This window comes from Lytechinus variegatus, chromosome 4 (genome assembly GCF_018143015.1).
Source record: "Lytechinus variegatus isolate NC3 chromosome 4, Lvar_3.0, whole genome shotgun sequence".
Classification (NCBI taxonomy): domain Eukaryota; kingdom Metazoa; phylum Echinodermata; class Echinoidea; order Temnopleuroida; family Toxopneustidae; genus Lytechinus; species Lytechinus variegatus.
The window spans coordinates 41,287,704-41,308,010 of NC_054743.1; the positions used below are offsets into that span (position 1 = coordinate 41,287,704).

General features: G+C 36.3%; 1 protein-coding gene across 1 annotated transcript; it reads right to left on the reverse strand.

Annotated features, from left to right (window-relative positions):
- Positions 1–265: 265 nt before the first annotated feature.
- Positions 266–9,556, reverse strand: LOC121414060. The gene is made up of 2 exons (XM_041607111.1): positions 8,159–9,556; positions 266–2,683 (listed from the first exon to the last, which is right to left on the reverse strand). Exons 1-2 carry the CDS (start codon positions 9,460–9,462, stop codon positions 2,416–2,418), a joined length of 1,572 nt encoding a protein of 523 aa, XP_041463045.1. The 5' UTR covers positions 9,463–9,556; the 3' UTR covers positions 266–2,415.
- Positions 9,557–20,307: the final 10,751 nt, after the last annotated feature.

Below are 20,307 nucleotides of genomic sequence, written 5' to 3' on the forward strand. Positions count from 1 at the left end.
GCTTACGTTTGATAAGGTTTGAAATTGAATTGGTATGTTGCTTAAAGTCAAGGCAATTATCGATTGTTACGCCCAAACACTTCACTTCATTTTTACATTCTAGAGTACAGCCATGTATATTTATTGATATTTGCTGATTATGAGTAGTACTTAGTTTTTGTTTTGAGCCTAAAAGCATTACTTTTGTTTTATTATAGTTTAAGATCAGTTTGTTATTTCTTATCCATGAATAGGTCTCGTATAGTGCCTGGGTTAGATTGGTTTCGACCTCTGTTTTAGTCTTACCAGATACTGAAATAGTAGTGTCATCTGCGTACATATACACTGAGGCACTAGTAACATGATTCGGTAAGTCATTGATAAATAGTGAGAACAGAACCGGGGCAAGAATTGAGCCCTGAGGGACACCTACATTAATTTCTTTTGTAGAAGACTTTTCATTACCAATAGAAACGAATTGTCTGCGATTTACTAAGTACGACTCAAACCATTTTAAACACGATCGAGAGCAGCCACATGATTTAAGTTTATTGAGGAGAAGCGAATGGTCTACGGTGTCGAAAGCACGACGTAAGTCAATGAATGCAACACCGTTCAGTCTCCCATTATCTACCTGCTTCGACCAATCATCAACCATACAAAGTAGTGCTGTCTCGCATGAATGATTAGGCCTGAAGCCAAACTGATTTGGAGACAGTATTTCTTGTTGAAGAAGATGTTTAAGAAGGCTTGAACTTACAGCTCTTTCAATGATCTTGGAGAGCACAGGTAAAATAGCTATCGGTCTATAATTCTGAACAAATGCTTTATCACCTGATTTGGGAATTGGTTGAATTCTAGCAGTTTTCCATTCGGTTGGAAACAGTCCTTCATTTAATGATAGGTTCAAGATATAAACAAGCGTAGACAGAACGATAGGGACTGTAATTAAAAGTTTTAACAGTTTTACAGACAAGTTATCATGTCCAGTAGCTTTCTTGCACGAGAGATTATTGATAGTTTTTACCACAAAGTCGTGAGTAATCAATGGTGCATTGTATTCTACGTTTTCAGTGCGAACATCATATTGAGATGTCAAGGAAAATGGAGAGATTTCATTTGCACTATTAATTTCACCCACAAGTTCTTCGATCGAGTTGGTAAAATAATCATTAAAGCAATCTGCCACCTCCTTAGGCTCGGAGATATCATTACCGTTCTCTGCTACCAAGGCAATGTGTTTTTCACTTTGTCTTGGTCCTTTAGTGATGGTTTTCATAACATTCCAGAGAGCATTCGGGGCCGTATGATTATCATTGAGGAGATAATCCATGTAGTTGGTTTTTGCTCTTTTGAGTTCATATCTAACTTGTTTTTTCAAAGATTTATATTCATTCCAGTGAACTGGTGAGGAAGTTTTTCTAGCCTGTCTAAGACAGTGATCGCGCTTATTCATTAAGACTATGATGTCCCCGGTTACCCAGGGGCATGGGTTTTTTCTTAGACGCTTTCTTCTATACGGTATATGTTTATTCACACATGACATTATTTTTGTATACCAAAATTTCCATGCTTCATTAGTATTATTGAAGTTAAATATTTTATCAAGATTTTGTTCCGTTAGGTCACTATGAAATTCTTCGGTATTCAGATGCTTGAAATCTCTCCATTCGATAATATTTTCAACAGATTTTGAACACTTATTACCATAAACAGTAAATACAAGATAGTGATCACTGAAAGATGTCGTGTATACACCTGTTATACTGTGTTTTTCCGGATCAGTACAAAATATCAAATCTATTATTGTTTCAGAATACGATGTTACTCGAGTAGGTATGTCAATAAGTTGATGGAATAATAACCCTGACATAATTGATTGTAATGTATTCGAGCATGGATCATTCTTTGTAGGGCTCATGTCACAGTTAAAATCGCCAAGTACAATTACATCATTATTCACAAGAGTTACTATGTTGCCAACCATATCATTAATTGAATCTAATACGCATGCAGGGGAATTTGGTGGTCTATAAACGACACATATAGTTATGGGTTCGGTAGTTTTACTTGTAACGTTTATACAGATTGCTTCAATATCACATTCACAATGAGTAATAAGTCGTTTGAACGATACATTGGAACTTATATAGAGAGCTACACCGCCCCCATGCTTATTTCGATCATTCCGAACAATGCTATAATCATCTATGTAGAGTTCAGGATCTGTGATTGTGTCATCACATTTCGACTCCGTAATTGCTAGAATATCAAAAGTTTTATTTCTTAGACTGAGTCTTAATTCCTCTATCTTCGATGGAAGTGAATTAATATTAACGTGACCAATTTTCAGTCCATGTCCGGGAAGTTGGGGAAAAGAACCATCTTCAAGTTCGTAGTATTTGCAGTTGTTCACTAAGTCTGTGTAGTTATTGTCTAATTCCTGTCGTTGAGAAGTTTCCGAGCTGTTTGAAGACAATCTAACCAATCTCTTGGAAAGACTCGGCGAGACGGTTTCTTGCGAAATTTCGCTTTCTTGGCTTGCCAAAAAGGCTGAGGTTGGTTCATGGGTTGAGACAACTTGTTGTTTGTTCTTTCCTGATTGCTGGCGACAGTGGGAGAAGCGTCGTATGGGCGAAACGCCGATCGTGAAGCTAAACTGCGAAGATAAGCGATGATGTTTTGTGCCAGTACACGTACACCGGTGCCATCAGGGGTTGGAAACTCCGCTTCTGCATCCGGTCAGACATGGGGAAATTTTGGAAGGTCAAAAGTGCACACTGCTCCCATTTTTCGCGTACAAGGCTATGGACACCGCAACTTCATGGCACACCAGCGAAACAGAGGCGTGGTCATAAATTGGCCTGCGCGCACAGCGTAAAAATATGCAAATAAGCAAATTGTCACAAATTAGCATACTACGCGACGTGATTGAATATGAAATTTATTCATAGGCTGCGTCTTTGGTAAATTCATGTCATTGATCATTCCCCGTTCACCCCCCTCAAGGACAAGGTATTCAGTTGTTTATTCATCTTTTCTTGTTTACATATTTTTTATTCTTTCGCGTTTATTACTACATCAATTAATTCCCTTATTTATTTGCTAGATATTTCCCTGGAAGACATTTTGGAAGCTTACAAGAGATTCATTAGTAGGATTGAACTTGCTTGCTCTATTGGTGTTCATCACTGCCCATTATTTTCATTACACATCATGAATAGCCACAAATATTTGGTTATTATTATTATTAATATTACTTTTTTGGGGGGGATATGGGGTAAATACTTAAAATGATGAGAAAAATCTGAGCAAGAGAGCAATCAGGTCATTTTGTCTTTATTTTGAAATTGAAATGAACAATCTGGTGCAAATCTTATGAAGATTTTATTTTTAAAAGTCTGAGTTTGGGATGGGAGCAAAAGAGAGCCCAGTACCCCCCCCCATGTATTTGCTCTCATCAAGGCTATCTTAAAGGTCACTTCCAAATAAAATAAAAATTTTGTACCTGCCCACCCCCTATATTTCTCTATCGATTCCACCCCCCCCCCCTCTCTCTCTCTCTTCCACACACCCACATTCCACATAATCATGTGAGCAAACAATTATTCTCATTTCATTTTAATTCCTATCCCACTTTTAAATCAAACTCATTCATGTCTTTAATTCGGCTGCACCTGAATGTCACAGTATGCCATGTTGCAATGACTTTTATGGGCTATCTTGCCACGCATGTTATTTTGATACTAAATACCTGTTGTACTAGTATTATACCCATGGATACCCGACATACTGAATCAATCAATCAGTAGCACTATCATATTCCAGTCATATAGAAGTAATCTTCAGTGCCATTTCATCACAACACAGTTTGGTAGCAATAACATCATCATCACATATCTTTCACGGAATATAAATTGGTGGATTAATTAAATCACGAATATCAAGATTAGAAAGTAATATTTCAAATTAAAATGTTTATTAATAAATTTTTGAATACATGATAAAAATATTTTTTCTCTTTTTTCTCACCAAAGCATCAAATTACATCAGCAAAATGCCTATAATGAGTGCAAAAGAAATTGCAAGGATATTACAAGAGACGGGATGTATTTTTTTGGTAAAATCTAGAGAAAAAAAATAAGTATGTATATTCACTTACATAGTTATTGATAAGCCTTACATAGTCAATATAAGGGGGGCATCAAGGATGCCATTAATAAAAAGATTATCGATATACCTCTCAAAGTCAGTTACTCAAATAACAAATCATTATTTTAGCATTTGCTGACAAGAAATAGCCTGCTAATCTAATCGGGGACACTTCATAAAAAAAGGGGAGCACATTGCCACATTTCTCTAAAGAGTGCCTTCCCAAATCTGCACATTAGAAAATCAGTAACAAAGTTGCTTATTGTCTATTGTTGTGAAGTGCTGCTAGAGCTGTGTTCTATTTCCAACAAATTCTTTTTATTTTCAGAGCTAATCTAGTTCCTTATATGGGACATCGACAATACAGTGTTACAAAAACAAAGAGATTAAAAACGAAAAAAAAATTGTACAACTTTTCACTTCCCCCAGAAAATGAATTCAACAGCTTAATGTCCAGCAATACATAGAGGTTCTTGTTTCATAAAGACTTCAATTATGGTAAATTGGCCCCAAATGTAACTAGCAACTAGCATGGGAACCCCAATTTTGATCTGTTGCTTTAATGTTTCCATAGTAATTACCAGAATTTCAAAGTTAGAATAGTAGTTAGTCTTAAAGGGGAAGTTTACCCTGACAAAAAGTTTATTGTAAAAATAGTAGAAAAAATAATAAAAAATATTGCCAAAGGTTTGAGAAAAATTCATCAAATAATTAAAAGTTATTAGAATTTCAATTATTTGATTTGTGACGTCATATGCGAGCAGCATTCATACATAGCGAATGGTAAAAAATCAAATAAATGTCATTTTCTCAGAAAATTGAAAATGGTTTTCACTCTACCTTTTGTGTATCAATAGACAAATCATTTCATACCCGATCATGAATAGAAAACAAAATTAGGTCATCAGGAACCATACAAAATTTGAAATTCATACATTTTATATTACATAACACATGGGGCAGCTGCTCGTCTACTATGACGTCACAAATCCAAAATTTTGAATTCTAATAACTTTCATACTTTTTAACGGATTTTCCTGAAACCTTCACCAATGTTTTTTTACTAATTTTTCTGCTATTTTTACAACAAAGTTTTCTTCAGGGTGAACTTCCCCTTTAATGAATTGGGGTCCTGGACTGAGAGTGATTTCTTCGCCCTTTGTTCTGTCACATTGTTTTTATTATGCACATTTTTTCAATGAAAATCCATTATTTCTTATCACCTTTATATGTCTGTAGGCATGTATGTTACATAGCCCAGACCTCAGTAAAGGTCCATTCTGCATTGTTTAGATAACCAGTATACAACCTATCCCTTTCAAACTACTAATATTATTCAAAGTGCTTTCACTACCAGTATAAGTACTACATGTAGATGATTAGAACATTGATAAGGGGGGGGGGATAGGTGTGCCCTTTGGAAAAATATTTTAATCTTGTGTGAAACCTATGGACCTAAATATCTATACTCCAATTATTTTTTTTTTCAACAGATGTGTAGTTTAAGCAGCATTCAATATGTATTGACACATTTATTTAAATTCAATCAAGTTTTTAAATCTGTAATTGCAATGAAGAAACTGCTTGTTATGAACCTGGCCTTCATATTTCTTCTTGATCTGCCCTGGTGATACTCAAACTGCTTGTGAAACCTGCATAGTAAACAAAAAGAGAAAGGAACAAAATGAGCTGCTGATATAAATTATTCTTACTCATCTAGCACAGTTTATTTAGAAGTTTTAAACTTTTTATGAACCCCTACTATTCCATGCAATATTATTTAGAAAATGCACATGTAGTAACTTATGTTGCCAGATAAAAATCATATATCACTATTATAGATCATTATTCATATAACCATTTTTTATTAAGTGTGAAAAACCATTCAAATATGTATCGAAAGATTAATCTCAATATTTTGTCCTTTTTTATTTCTGTCTTCAGAGTAACTGAGTTTTAAAGTGATTTTATGTATGATTCATATAGCTAAGAGACATGGACAAGTATGCATTGATGATAATGGAAATACTGGTGAATTTGAATCCAAAAGAACATTATCTCATCATGGAGCTTTACGTTATGGGATAACATGATTCAGAAAAAATAGGTTTTTTATATTTTTATGAAAACAAGCATACCTGGCAAGCTTTTAGATCAGATATCCTGTTACTCATCAGATTGTACCTCTTGGTGATGTGCAAATGGTATTTGACTTTGTACTTCTGACTAGGCTGGGACTGCTAAGAACTGGATCCCATTGGATCTGCAATTCAATATACATACAATACTTTACAGTTAAAAATTTCAAAAGTGATAAACAAAATTCCTCTCTTAAAACAATTTTTTCAGAGTTCCAGCTTTCAAAATTCCCAACACAAAAAAATAATATGGCTCTCGCTCATTCATCAGTGCGAGACAATCGTTAATTTTTTTGCACTCGTCTATAAACATGTCTGATTTGAATCTCTACGTTAAGTGAGTTCCTCTTTAAGTTTGATTTTTATTTTTAAAAAGGGTTAGCTCACTTGCTGGCAGGTTTAAATGACCCTTTGCCTTTCACCACAAATAACATCAAGTGAGGACAATATCAATTGGATCAGCTGCTGTCTCTGCTTAGCCTTATACTTAAACAATTCAAAATAGGGCACTATAAATTTTCTCAACCCTTCCAAAAAACAATTGAGCAGTTTGAACCCTGACAAATAAATGTTGCCCCCCCCCCCCCCGAAAAAAAAAGAATCATTAAACTCCGTTGCTAGGCTAATTATATTTTAGTCCAATGGTCCAGCCAGGAACTAAAATAAAGTTAACTTAAATCTTTGTAGAAAAAAGTCAAACCAGACAGATCTAGAATTTTATTTTTTTAAATCTATGTTCAAGTTAGACCTATCCTAGGGCCTTACTTTTATTTAAAAAAAGAAAAACGTTAATATCTGTCTCAAATCATTCCATGAGCATGGCAAAATCTACCATTATCATTCCAAAGTTCCAAACAGATTCAATTCATTTAGATTTAATTTAATTTCATTTTAAATGCAGATAATTATATTGAAATAGCGGTGTCGAAACATCAGTACTATAGGCCCATGGCCTATAACTTCAAATTTCAACTCAAGCTTGTTTGACAATTAATTTCCAACACCTAATGACCTAGCGTACATCGGCAATTTCGCAGCCGGCTGGCACCGGCGATATCAAAGTCCGCATCCCGCTCTGGCTATATGGTACGGTACCGTATTTGGCTTAATTTTGATGCAGCTTTGCCGTTAAACAAGTCCACATCTACCCCTGATATTTGAAAATAAGAACTGAAATACAGATTTAATAAGGGCGGACATGAAGCATCCCAATTAACAAACTTAGTTCTACGAAGAACTATGTTATTTTCTGAGAAAATATGTCAGTCAGATTTCAGACTAATTTAGGATCAGGACAGGAAAAAAAGGGAAATATGGAAATTGTGGTTTGCGTTGTAAACTGCACATAAAGCCATGCATGCGACGCCGAACCCCAGCAAACACACTACAATTTCAACTAGGATCAAAGTAAGGAATTGAACTTAACTTACTTTTATTCCAATGGAATGTCATTAGATTGATATTAATGTTTCCTCCAAGATTTTCTGCTCCTTTGAAGTTCACTCAGAAATCATGATTTCGAACATCAATTCTAAAAACAGATAATTAGACTTGCTCTTGTATTTCAAAAAGATGAATTTCGCAGAATCAAAAAGAACGACACTTCGCACAGATATCGTAGGGAATTGTGGGACGGAAAAAAATGTTTAATGCATGAGGACATGAATAAAACATTAGCGTTTTATCCAATCATACAAGTGCATTGTGCGTATTTTGACGTCATTACTCATGAATTAAACATTGACCTTCCAAAATCAACCTTCAAATTGGACAAATGGCAGCCATGTTTGTTATGTACAAAACCTATGGAAAATCAAAAACGCGCAAAAAGAGTTGCCTCTCTAGCTCCCTTCGGGAGCTTACGTATACGTAAGATCGTATCTCTGTGGGTGCCATTTAGGTGAACGCCATCAGCGGCAAGATGCATGTCAGGCGTGACGTTGTCATTGTCTACGACAGCCCAGCTTCGTTGATTGGCTAGAAGTTTCAAAGCCGCGTTTACACAACTCACTTTCTCGTAGCAGCTCGATGATTCTCCGCGACGGTGGATTATAGTTGAGAAGCAAATTTTCTTCGCTGGGGTTAAATCAGTAATCTGTTCAGCTAATGATTCAAGCTTTGCGACTATTTCAGCTGCGTCATGAGAGGAAATATCATTGGAGCCGAAGTGAAGAAGAACTTCCTTAGCATTAAGCTGAATAGCTTCCTCGCAGACAATGTCGCAGACGTCTCCAATGCGAGCGCCTCGAAGTGTTTTGCATTTAACGGGTCTCTTTGACAGCCTAGAAGGTATGATGCCCTTTATCATGGAATCACCAACTATAAGGATATCGGCTGAATGAGCATCTTGTACAGATGTCGAAGAATTACTAATTGAAGCTCTCATGAGTTGATGTCTTGCTCGGTAGTGACGTAGCTGTTCATCCATTGAAGGTTGGTTTTGTTCGTGACAATGCAGATCATTTGTTCTTGCCGTGGCAGGATCGATTTCTGCTTCATTGGTGGTCATGTGAGTAGTAAAGTTATATCCTTTTGTTGAGAGGACAATGCGATTAGCAGTACCATTGAGCATCTTTCTACACTTTCCATTGCTTGTGGACTGTGCGATCTTCTCTTGTACAGACAGCAACTGGGCTCGGAGGTCTTTTACAACGGATTCCAAATCCCTGACTCTATTTTCAAGTTGATGAGGTACACCATTGTTTAGGACTTCATTGTCCTTAGGATTATCCCGCGATACTTGTTGAAGTTCAGTTCTTATGGAACTGGGCGAGTTTTCATTGATATTCAAATCAGCAGTATCGAGAGGATTCTCAACTTGACCTTCAAACATGTCAGCGCCATCTTGGATCAAAATCAAAGTATCTTGATCTTCATCATTTAAGTCAGAAATGTAATTATCTGAGCATGAATCTGTTCGGACATTCTCATTATTGTTAACTGATGAAATACAATAATGACGGCAGATATTCCTGTTCAGGTTTGGGTAGATAGAGCATAACTCATTCACAACATAATCTATATGATCATCTTTCAGGACTGCTTGATCGAGGTGATTTTTCTGAATATGATATAATGCCGTGTTGATCCCTGATATAGTAATGTTTTTAGGCAGTTTGCATCTAAAGTCAGTTGAACCTGGGGTTCCATATCCGACGTTAGTTTTTGGTTTGGAAAGTTTAGACTTAGTCATTTTCTACCATGTCGATAGCTGAATGGACACTTGGCGGAGTATCATTTTGAGCATAGGCGACTATAACCACAGTACGCATACGGAGAATATAACACGGAGGCTCTGATCAATTTGAAAAGCGTAAGTTCAAAAAACGAGTCACTGTAGTCTTACCAGATATACAATGTCCAGTTAGTCAAGATAAGAAGTTAAAATCACCTTCCAAGATCACAAATATCCAAGTTTGGAAACATAAACACAGTGTAAAGTATAAAAAAGATGAAAGAAACCATATATTTCAGGAGCGAGAGACTCAAAACCTGATAACGGATAGCCGAAAGTTTGAAGTAAAATAAGAATTGTTCTGTGAACAAAAGTGAAATGTTTCATTAACTAGCACGTACGTGTACAGTTAGTTAAATTTATACAATGCCAAACTCTATTACATACAACTAAAATTGAGCGATGCATTTTTATAAGCTTTAACCCTATCTACATGATCTAGGCCGGGGTATTTTGGGAGTTCATATGGCCGGGGGGGCTTGAGATCTCGGCCGTCGACCGCGCGATCGCGCCGAAAATTGGCATGCAGGATGTCTGGGACATAATCTACAAAATTCTATAGTAATTTTTTCATGCGAATTGTTATTAAGTAATTATGCTAATTTATGCGTAGTTAGTATGCGAAATCATACGTTTTCCTTTAACTCCCTAAATAAAGCTCCAAATGTTCTAATTTTTGGCGTAGAAACTATTTGTGCTGTTTTTAGCAAGTTTACATGAAAAATTGCGATATCAGATCAATTTCTTATGTATTATATTGGTGTTATTTTTTGCAATTTCTTATGTATTTCTTTGTTTTTTGGACCCTTTGTTTTTCATTGTTTTTTCAATGAAATACGTTGGGGACTCTTCTAAGATCATAAACAGCATAAAATACATACATTTAGACCAGCAAAACTAAAAAAATAATCATACATTTATAATTTTTTGTTGAAAACACAATTTACATTGACTTTGTACACGAAATCTCGTTTTTGAGCAATTTTTGGTCTGACATGCACTTACATAACGTTGCGTAATTTCGGAACCGCGTACCCGGGTCACGCAGAAATGCTCTAAACAGTTGCGCAAGATTTGAAAGTAAAAAGTCAGTGAGCAGCGCGGTCAAAAAATTTTACACGGAGAAAATATCGCGCGACTCGTTGAGGGGGGCCTCGGAGCCCCCCCCCCCCCGGCCTAAATAGGGTTAAAGCAATCAAGAGCATTTTCTTTAGTTAAATAAGGACATAGTAGATTCCACATATATGAATGCTCACAATGTTTCATGATTGTCTTGTCTGAATCGTGTAAGTGTATTAACTAGTTACACTTTTTATATTTTACAAAGGAAAGTTATTGGTTAATGTGATGACACTTTTCCGCATATTATAAAGTCACTTCATTTGATTAATTGACTAACGAAACTGAGACTGATTTTGATGCATGCACTCAAACAATCGTAAAATCATTGATATCTCTTAATCCTCCTCCCAAAAGAGAGATATAACTACACACGATCTTCAATTCGAACCACTCGGTTGTTTACTTTGAGACATTGCGTGCTACAGATTTATTACATTGTTAAACCATTCTTCTGTTCAATATAATAATACATCATTTCATTTCCTTGTATATCAATCCTGCTTTTTTCATCGATCAACCAGGTTTGTGTTTCCTCGTGCAGGAATTAAAGATTTTCATGAAAGAAATCATATCAGGCTGAACACAGGATTCATGTGATCATATAAGCAAAACATTGAACCCCGATGTGAGGAATCATTTCGATTCAACATGGCAATTACTTCAATAATTTCTGCAATTGTCCTATTTCAAAGCATCTTCCAGATTGGACAGTGCGAGGATGTATTATTTTTGTGTGGTGACAAGCAGGAAAGCGTATTAGGAGCCGTAAACGGACGGGATGTTTCTGTACAATTCCTTCTTGAGGATCCCTTGACTGAGAATCAGTCAATCGTATGGGCAAAATGGGTAAATGAGAAGAATCAACTGCATGATTATGTCGACAAAGCAACCGCCAACAGGGACCGCTATAAGTTGACAAATTTAGCAGGAGAACTAACAATCAACGTGTCGATCGCTTTTTCTGAACCTAGCGATTCAGGAGAGTACGTGCTTAAAATTCATAACAAGGATCAACCACTTTGCACCAGTGCTTCTTTTAATACAACAATTGAAAGCATAGAACCTGTCTGCTCAACACTCTACGACCAAGAAACCCAGAGATTGCAGATGTCCTGTGAATGGATGCAGGTGAACGTCGGGGATCAAGTTCAACTGTTGGCCGGGGATCAGGTTATATATGAGTATGGGACTAGGAATATGAACATTGATGGAGATTTTAACTCAACCAACATAGTCAGTATCTACTCGTCTATTGAAGACGTACATAATGGTCGAGTTATGCCAAGCGTGTGCCTCATTAATAATAAAGACAAGTCTAACAATAATGCCTGCTTATTTCCCTCCGTCCAAGATCTCCGTCTGCATTCTATCGTTAAATGTTGCCCGAAAGAAGAAACTGACGCTGATGCTCTTTGGTACGCCAATGGTAGTATTCTATTTCCACTGGCACCCTACCACATGGTATCATTTATTCATGAAGGGCTTCTTTCTTTATTTTGTGGAATGCGAATCGAAAATAAGACAATTATTTTAGGTAACATTTCAATTGTATATTTAGAAAAAGAGTACAACGTTTCACTGTCTCCAGTTGACGAAAATGGAAAATTCAATTTTTCTGAAGGGAACTCAAATTGTGCAAACATCAATGTTGCATGTTTAAACGTATCCATCCAAAGAAGACCTGAATATGTAGAATCAAACACAGAAAACACTAACAAGGAAAGCGCTAATACAGAAAGCACTAACACGGAAAGCAACGTTGTGGATGAGATTTCTGAACCAAAGAAAATCCCTACTTGGGTTTGGCTTACATTAAGCCTCTTAATAATATGCTGTATTATAACTGGTTTCGTCAATTTCTTTTACTCTGCTTTAAGAAAATACTTTCCATACCTTAGAAAAACAACGCGTAAATCGCTGCCGACGGCTCCAACAGAGGCAATCGTTAATACTCAACATTCTGACATTTCTGGTGGTATGATGAACTTAGACTTGTTATCGACCCAACATAGATCTCCTAACACCAGAATTCGAGGAGCTGTCACTTCTGAGGCTATAAGAGATCATGGAAATCTGCAGCAAAGCCAGGACGTAAAGGTGTCCGGTTCATTTCGTACAGATGAGGCACTGGTGCACAAGAAGAGGGAACCCGAGAGTCACTGCTTTGGCCACCTTCCCTCAAAGTCCACCTCAAATGATGGGGATCTCTCGGGTGCCATGGGGTTCACGAAGCCTGATTCTGAGGCAAACCCTGATAGCCCGGATTCTGTATATTGTTCTGTAGATGATGTCAAAGGTGCTCCTGGGGATGTCAATATGGACCAATTGAATTCACATGCGACATCAATCCAGCATCCAAGTCCATCACCAAAAGATCAACCCCATGTACAGACATCATTTTCATCTTCTGTTAAACCAGGCAAAATACCAAGGAATTCTTCAGCGAAGTTGAAGAAAGCCGCTCAAACGGACGCAGATATGGATTTGTTGTACTCAAAACCGGATATGAGCAGAAAGACGAACAGAATTAAAGCTTTAGAGTCAGACTATGATGACCCCAGGCCTCCAGGACTAGATCTCAGTCTTACCCCAAAATGCAAACTCAATGAAGAACCTGACATTCTGGAACATAAGGATTGTTGTATGAGTCTTACAGACCTCTATGAGAACAACATTGCAAATCCAACTGATGAATTAGTTGATAATGATGAGCTTTATGTCAATTTCTAATATTGGTTAATTTTCACCGTCTCTATACAAATGAATGAACGCTATCAAATTATTTGATTTTATTAATCATTCAGCTTTGATTGTTAATACATTTTTTTCACAGCATTTAGCAATTTCACAGAGGTGCTTGTAATCCTCGAACTTGACCCCCGGGAATTATCTAACAACCTTAGAAATTCTCAGTATACATGTAAGCAATATCATCTTACCATAGCTCTATGATGGTACTGTGCGTGATATAATAAGGATAGTTCTCAATGATATCCGTTCTGTACTTTCTTTGTGTAAAACTTATAATGTTAACGGTACCTAATAAGACCTTATAAAGTTAATTCTTTCTTTTAAAGTTAATCCTGTTCTCAGTCGTACATACTGGATGAAAAAAGGTTACCAACGTGTTAACAATCGAATGTGGTATTTTTATAAACAAATTGATAAATATTAAATGTTATTATATCAATTATATTTATTGACTGTTGAGAATACAATTGACATACGAAAACGAAACTCGGTTACCAGTAAAGATAAACCAACATGTATTGTAGGCTATGAGACTCTTTGAGATTTTTTTGTATAATAGTCCAGTTACATTATGCATATATCCATATGTAAAAGCGTTAGATTTTTATTTTTTTTTACATCTCTTAGACTTGAGTCTAAATGTGCTTTGTCTATATATCTTGTATTATTCTTATGGTCCAATGGCTACCACTTAAATAAATGCAACATCAGAAAAAGGGCAGACATTGAAAGGATGTGAGAACGAAAGGGTACGGCTTTACAATTATGAAGATCACGCTGTCAAAAGATGGAGCTATTCTGGATTTATTTACTCAAAAATGCTGTCTGTACATCGCCAATGCTGCACACTGTTGAATAAATACTGTACATTTTGAAAGCTAAATAAATGGTGGTTTCATTGAATTTTAGTGTTAAACGGACTAAGTCTTGTACGATGTGGTGTACGGGATGCCCATGATAAAAATGACAAGACTTATGATTGTAATGATGATTATGATAATGGCAACTAAATGATTATGATATTAACAATTAACTATGAAATTAGTCATGATTTATCGTGGTGATGATCATAATGAGTATAAAACATAATGCTGGAACTAAAGATGAGGAGGAGGAGGAAGAGGATGAAATGATGATAACATTTTACTGATTGTGTTGACAATAATTATTGCTGCAATTTTGATAATGATGATTGCTTTTACCATCGCAATCCTTAAAAAGTAATGATGGTTGTGATGATGATGATTTTAATGACATTGATGGCGGTGATGGTGGTGGTGATAATAATGATGACTATAACGATAATGATGGATATGTGTTGAGGATAATCTTGGCGTTCAGCATTATTTTCTTAGGGTAAATATTGATAAATTTATCATAATTATCTTCCAACATATTCCTGTTTCCGCCCGGCCACATTGTTTTTCTTAAGTTTTCTCAACTGTTCATGGTCATAATCATCATGAAATACAATATTCAACAGATAGCATCCAAGCAGCAAAATAATCTTAACGATTTCGTTCAGTTTTGTTTCATTTAATATTTGTAGATATATATCTATGAGACCTCATAACATATTCAATTATGAAATGAAATATATTAACAATACTCGCGCATTTCATTCCCTTTTCTCTTCACCATCATTTTTATCCATCATATTCATTGTGAGGATTGTATCTCTTTACCCTTGAGACTAAAAAATGTGATTTCTTTTTATTAGGCTATTCTTTCAAACGTTTCACAGCACAAGAATTTGCAAGCGAGTTCGTTGACCTCTATCATGTATACGTGTATGTATGCTGTATATTTCTATTAGATAAGGTAAATTCGTTTTATCTATTTGTGGACTGATGACAGAATACAATAATCATATCTAACTCAACCATTCTATTACTACCTTAAGAGTTATGATTCTAACTCAATAAAAAGAGTATTTTCATCTCCCATTTCGCGTGGCCAAGAACATATATCCCTTGCCTCATTAGATTCCTTTGCCAGTCCCTCGATTCATTTAATACATGGTGTAAACCTCCACATATTTTATGCAGTGGACCTCGACAAAACATGTACCAACGTCCATTTTGCCCTTTTCTAATCATACTCAGATCATACCAGAATCATACTTCCCCATTCTCTTCAAATATTCGTATTATCGAAATTAAAAATCTTTTAAATCATTTCTCAGATCAGGAAAGAAGAGAAACTTCGGGGCGGAACACATCAATTGAAACCATGAACCGATTTGGTTTCGTTGCGTGTGAATATCATTTATCTGACTAGAGGATATTCTCTCCCCCCTTCCTTCTCTCTATCACACACGCACACTCTCTCTCTCTCCCTCCTCATATATCAAAACTGCTCAGACTTTTGTGTACGTCTTTGAAAAGAGCTATTGGCCAACAGCCAATAATATTAGGAACTATGGACTTAAAAGTTGGGAGGGTTGTCTAAAAAAGGCAGGAAATCACAATAAGCCGGTCATTTTTCCCCGTTTTACACTTTATTATTTCAAAGAGAGGATTGACACCCCCCCCCCTCACTTTTGTCCGGTTCGCCACCCCTGCATGTGACTCATATTCATTTTTGGGTTCTATTATTCAACCAATGATGAAACAACATTGTGAAAGTGCTAAGGTTTTAACCCCAACCAGCCGACGCAACTTCTTTATCCTAATTATCTTGGTATGCTGCTCAAGCTTTTCAATCAGCTATTTACATATTTTTACGTTTTCTTCATCATGTTCAACCAATGTTCATTTCCTTTTTTCCAATCAATGATCTGATAATATAGGTAACTCGCCTCTTCCCTACTTTCACAACCGAAAACAAGACACAACAAATAAATTTCCGGTAAAAGACACAAAATCAATTAATCAATGTGTCTGTTATGTGCATATATCGTATATATACAAATGGAAAAGCACGGCAGTCAACCAACCATATGTCATAGTGCATAAGCGGGGGGTGGGGTCTATGACATTTTGACCATAAACAAGAAACCCGCATGGAAGCTATAAAGATCCGGTCCCATTGCACTTGGATGCAAAAGGCAAAAAAAAATCATGCAATCCGTTGAAAACGCTGTGCATCCGTTATGTACTCGTTGCATACGTACTTCATCAGTGTTCATGCGCTCTATCGATCGAGCATCCGTCCACTGTAATAATTATAGTATTTTTTTTAGAACGTATGAACTTTCCACCGTGTACGATGTAAACCCGCAACATATACGAGCGTCAAGCGTTCCCTGTCCGTTATTATCCGTTAAACATCCGCTGTATCCTCTCTGTATACCCGCTACTCACATCCACTTCAGCTGAACAACGGAAAGAGGGAGGAAAGATAAGATACATGGAATGTATACGTCGTTAGTAGCACAGATATAGAAAGGATGTAAGCTCATACATCCCGTATATAAAGAATTCAAAACCCCTAGTAACCACTTCGGATCTGTCATCCACTCCCATCCGCTTTCATCCGCTACGTTTCCGATGAACATCCGTTCAACATGCGCTCTACAAACTACACAAATCCATCCTTTTTAGGTGGTCTGTCTACGACAGATCACCTATTGTTTTCGTCAGAATTTTCTTTATTTATTCTTGGCACCTATGTTTGTCGCCAACTTTTCTCGGAATTGGCTGAATCAATTTGGCTGATTTTTTCGTCATACATAGAATCTATCATAGAGACGGCATACTAAGCTTTTACAGGTCATCTGGTCATGATGACGTCATCTACGCGCCATTTTGTAAAATTCTTCATTTCATCATATCTTCATTATCAATTATAAAAAATTAACAATATTTACATGACATTAACTTCAGGTCAAAGGTCAACTGTCAATGTCATCAAAGGTCATGTAAAGGTCATGACGCGCGCGTCAAAGGTAAAAAAATTCTCTAAATGGCCTATAAATTTTTTTGGGTACGTTTCAGGTCATTTTAAGCATTTCACAAATTCCGCGCGTAACGCCCTAACGCAACACAGAAACACCGTTTTTTTTACATCATTGCATTGATAATAAAATTCTGAACAATTTGATACCTTGATCAACCTTCTACAACCATTAATAACGAAATTAACACCCGTTAAACTTTGCAGCACGTGTGCGCGCGAGCTCTCACTATAGGCCGTATATGGGCAAAAACATGCCTATTGAAAATTCACTGTAGCTCTTTAAATAGTCCATTGACCCCCAATTTTTTTTTCATATATCGATAGAGTATGAGTTGTAGATTTGATTTCATGTCACCAATGTCCCTAAATTATATCATGACGTCATCAAAATGGCGCCTAAACTAAAAATTTCAGTTTTTAAAAAATGACGTCATCAAATTTATGCAAATTTGGTTGTAACTTCTCAAATATAGATTGTTTTTCGCCCAGATTTTGATATGTTGTAGTTTAAAATGTACTCTTTCTCGTCAGTTGACATGAATTTTCTTTTTGAGAAACGCATCATTGCGTAAAACAGCGATGAAAAGAGGCATGTCATTTTTCCTCATTTTGCGTGTAATCTCTATGGGACATGACTTTTTCCCAAAACTAGATTCGACATTCCTCTATTTCGTGAGCCATATCTCCATTTTTTCTTGTCAGTTTTCCCTGAGCTTTTAATATGTTGTAGCTGAGATTCTAAGCTTTCGCAATGTGCCCTCCGTTTTTTGATCAGATGCCGGGATCATGCCCGTTTTTCACTTGCAAAATTGGAATTGTAATTCTCAAAATTGCTTACGTGTAATCTCTATGGGGAATATCGTGGCTCAATGGATAACGCATTTGACTTGCTTTCTCGAGGGCGCAGGTTCGAATCCTGGGGTGAACAAGATGATTTTTTTTCCATTTTTTTTTCTTTTTGCCACCTCTTACATGATCCTTTATGATAATTAAAAGGTATAAAAGTTTAAATTTAGCAAGATAAAACAGATTATAATTGCTTATTTCATATCACATGTATTTTGCATGTAATCTCTATGGGACATGACTTTTTCTCAAAACTAGATTCGACATTCCTCTATTTCGTGAGCCATATCTCCCCTTTTTCTTGTCAGTTTTCCCTGAGCTTTTAGTATGTTGTAGCTAAGATTCTGAGCATTCGGAAGTGTGCCCTCCATATTTTTATCAGATGCCGGGATCATGCCCGTATTTCGCTTGCAAAATTGGAATTGTTATTCTCAAAATTGCTTACGTGTAATCTCTATGGAGAACAATTGTGGCTCAATGGATAACGCATTTGACTTGCTTTCTCGGGGGCGCAGGTTCGAGTCCTGGGGTAAACAATATATTTTTCCATTTTTTTTCTTTTTGCCACCTCTTACATTTACCGATCCTTTATGATAATTAAAAGGTATAAAAGTTAAAATTTTGCAAGATAAAACAGATTATAATTACTTTTTTCATATCACATGTATTGTCATACATCAAAGAGACCCTTTTCACAGTGCTTTACCCTTTTCACAGTGCTTTACCATCTCCCGTCTTTCACAAGTATTCCATCCATAATGAGCATTCCGTTGTCATCATGAAATTCATATTGATCTGCATGAACATGGTAATAGTGATCATGATGGCAATAATAAAGACAGACCACCTAATTCGTCCGCATGACGAATTAAATTCTAGTCTTTTATGTTTTCGCAATCTTTTTTCCCCTAATTTTGTCCATTTCTGGAGCGAATGAAAACGGATTGAGCCACTCTCGAAAAGTTGCTCGTCTGCTGTGTTCTTATGAATAAGTTTTGTGTCCATCGGACAGTGGGACCATGCCTTTAACACCTGAAAGTTCACTTTTGAAAATATGTCACTTGCCCCGTCTTCCTTTTGTCCATGTAGGGCATTACTGTCTTCTGGAAAACTTAGCTACACTATGTTTCATACCGCTCCTTACATTTCTATGTCCCTGTCTTAAGATATAAAGTGGCTACAATCAGTTGACAAGAATGCAGTCTCTAGTTTCACATTTCTCAGAAAGGACTAAAAAGGACAGAAGTGGCTTCAAAAGGTTTGACGCGTTTTGTAGAGGCTGTGTAAAATATTTACACAGCCTCTACAAAACGCGTCTGTGTAAAATATTTAGCCTATGGAATGGTTCGACATTTAGTTCGCCATTTGGAAAAAAAAATTCCAGATTGCATGGCAAAACCCGGAATAAAGATGTAAAAGCTGGAAAAAAGAACATATCACCATAACAAGACTTTATTTGAAATATCGAGGTAGACGGTATTGGTACGAGAACGATTTGCCTAATCCCAAAATCAACCTCGAGAACATATTAACATCGATGGATGTCATATATATTTATTGATTGAGTTCACAAACGATAGTTTTTATTTGTTTCGTAATTACATTCACATGATTAAGCAGAAAATTACCTAGTTTTCTTTTAAAAATTTGATTCTTTGTTTTAGGAGAATGGTTTTGGTGCTTCTGAGACTGACCAGGTCCTTACTTTGTATTACCTGATCCTATTTTTTATTTTGGAAAATTATGGTATCGACAATTACTTAGCTCAACAAAGTGCAAACACCAGACGGGAAAGTGAAAGTAATTAAAAACCATATTTTTCAATACGTCTATAGGGGGAAGGATATTATGCTCATGATGATGGACGGAAATTGTCAATTACGAATGTTTAAGAGGAGAAAAGGCAAGATAACGCAAGACAATTGCCACTGAGAAACCTCAGAAAATGAAGCAGAAAATAGAGTCGTAGCACCTTTACACAATTATTTATTCTGGTTTAGTTTTATTCTTTTTAATCTAGGTCGGTCCCCATCTGACGTCAAGAGCTTCGCCCTCTTTTTGTTTGTCTGTCCAATTAATATTGGACGGCGCTTGGTTCGATCAGGGACGTCCCTTTTTCGAGCATTATTATGTTTGGAAGTAGCAGTAACTGTTGTAGGAGCAAGCCCCTCCCATTTGATGCGA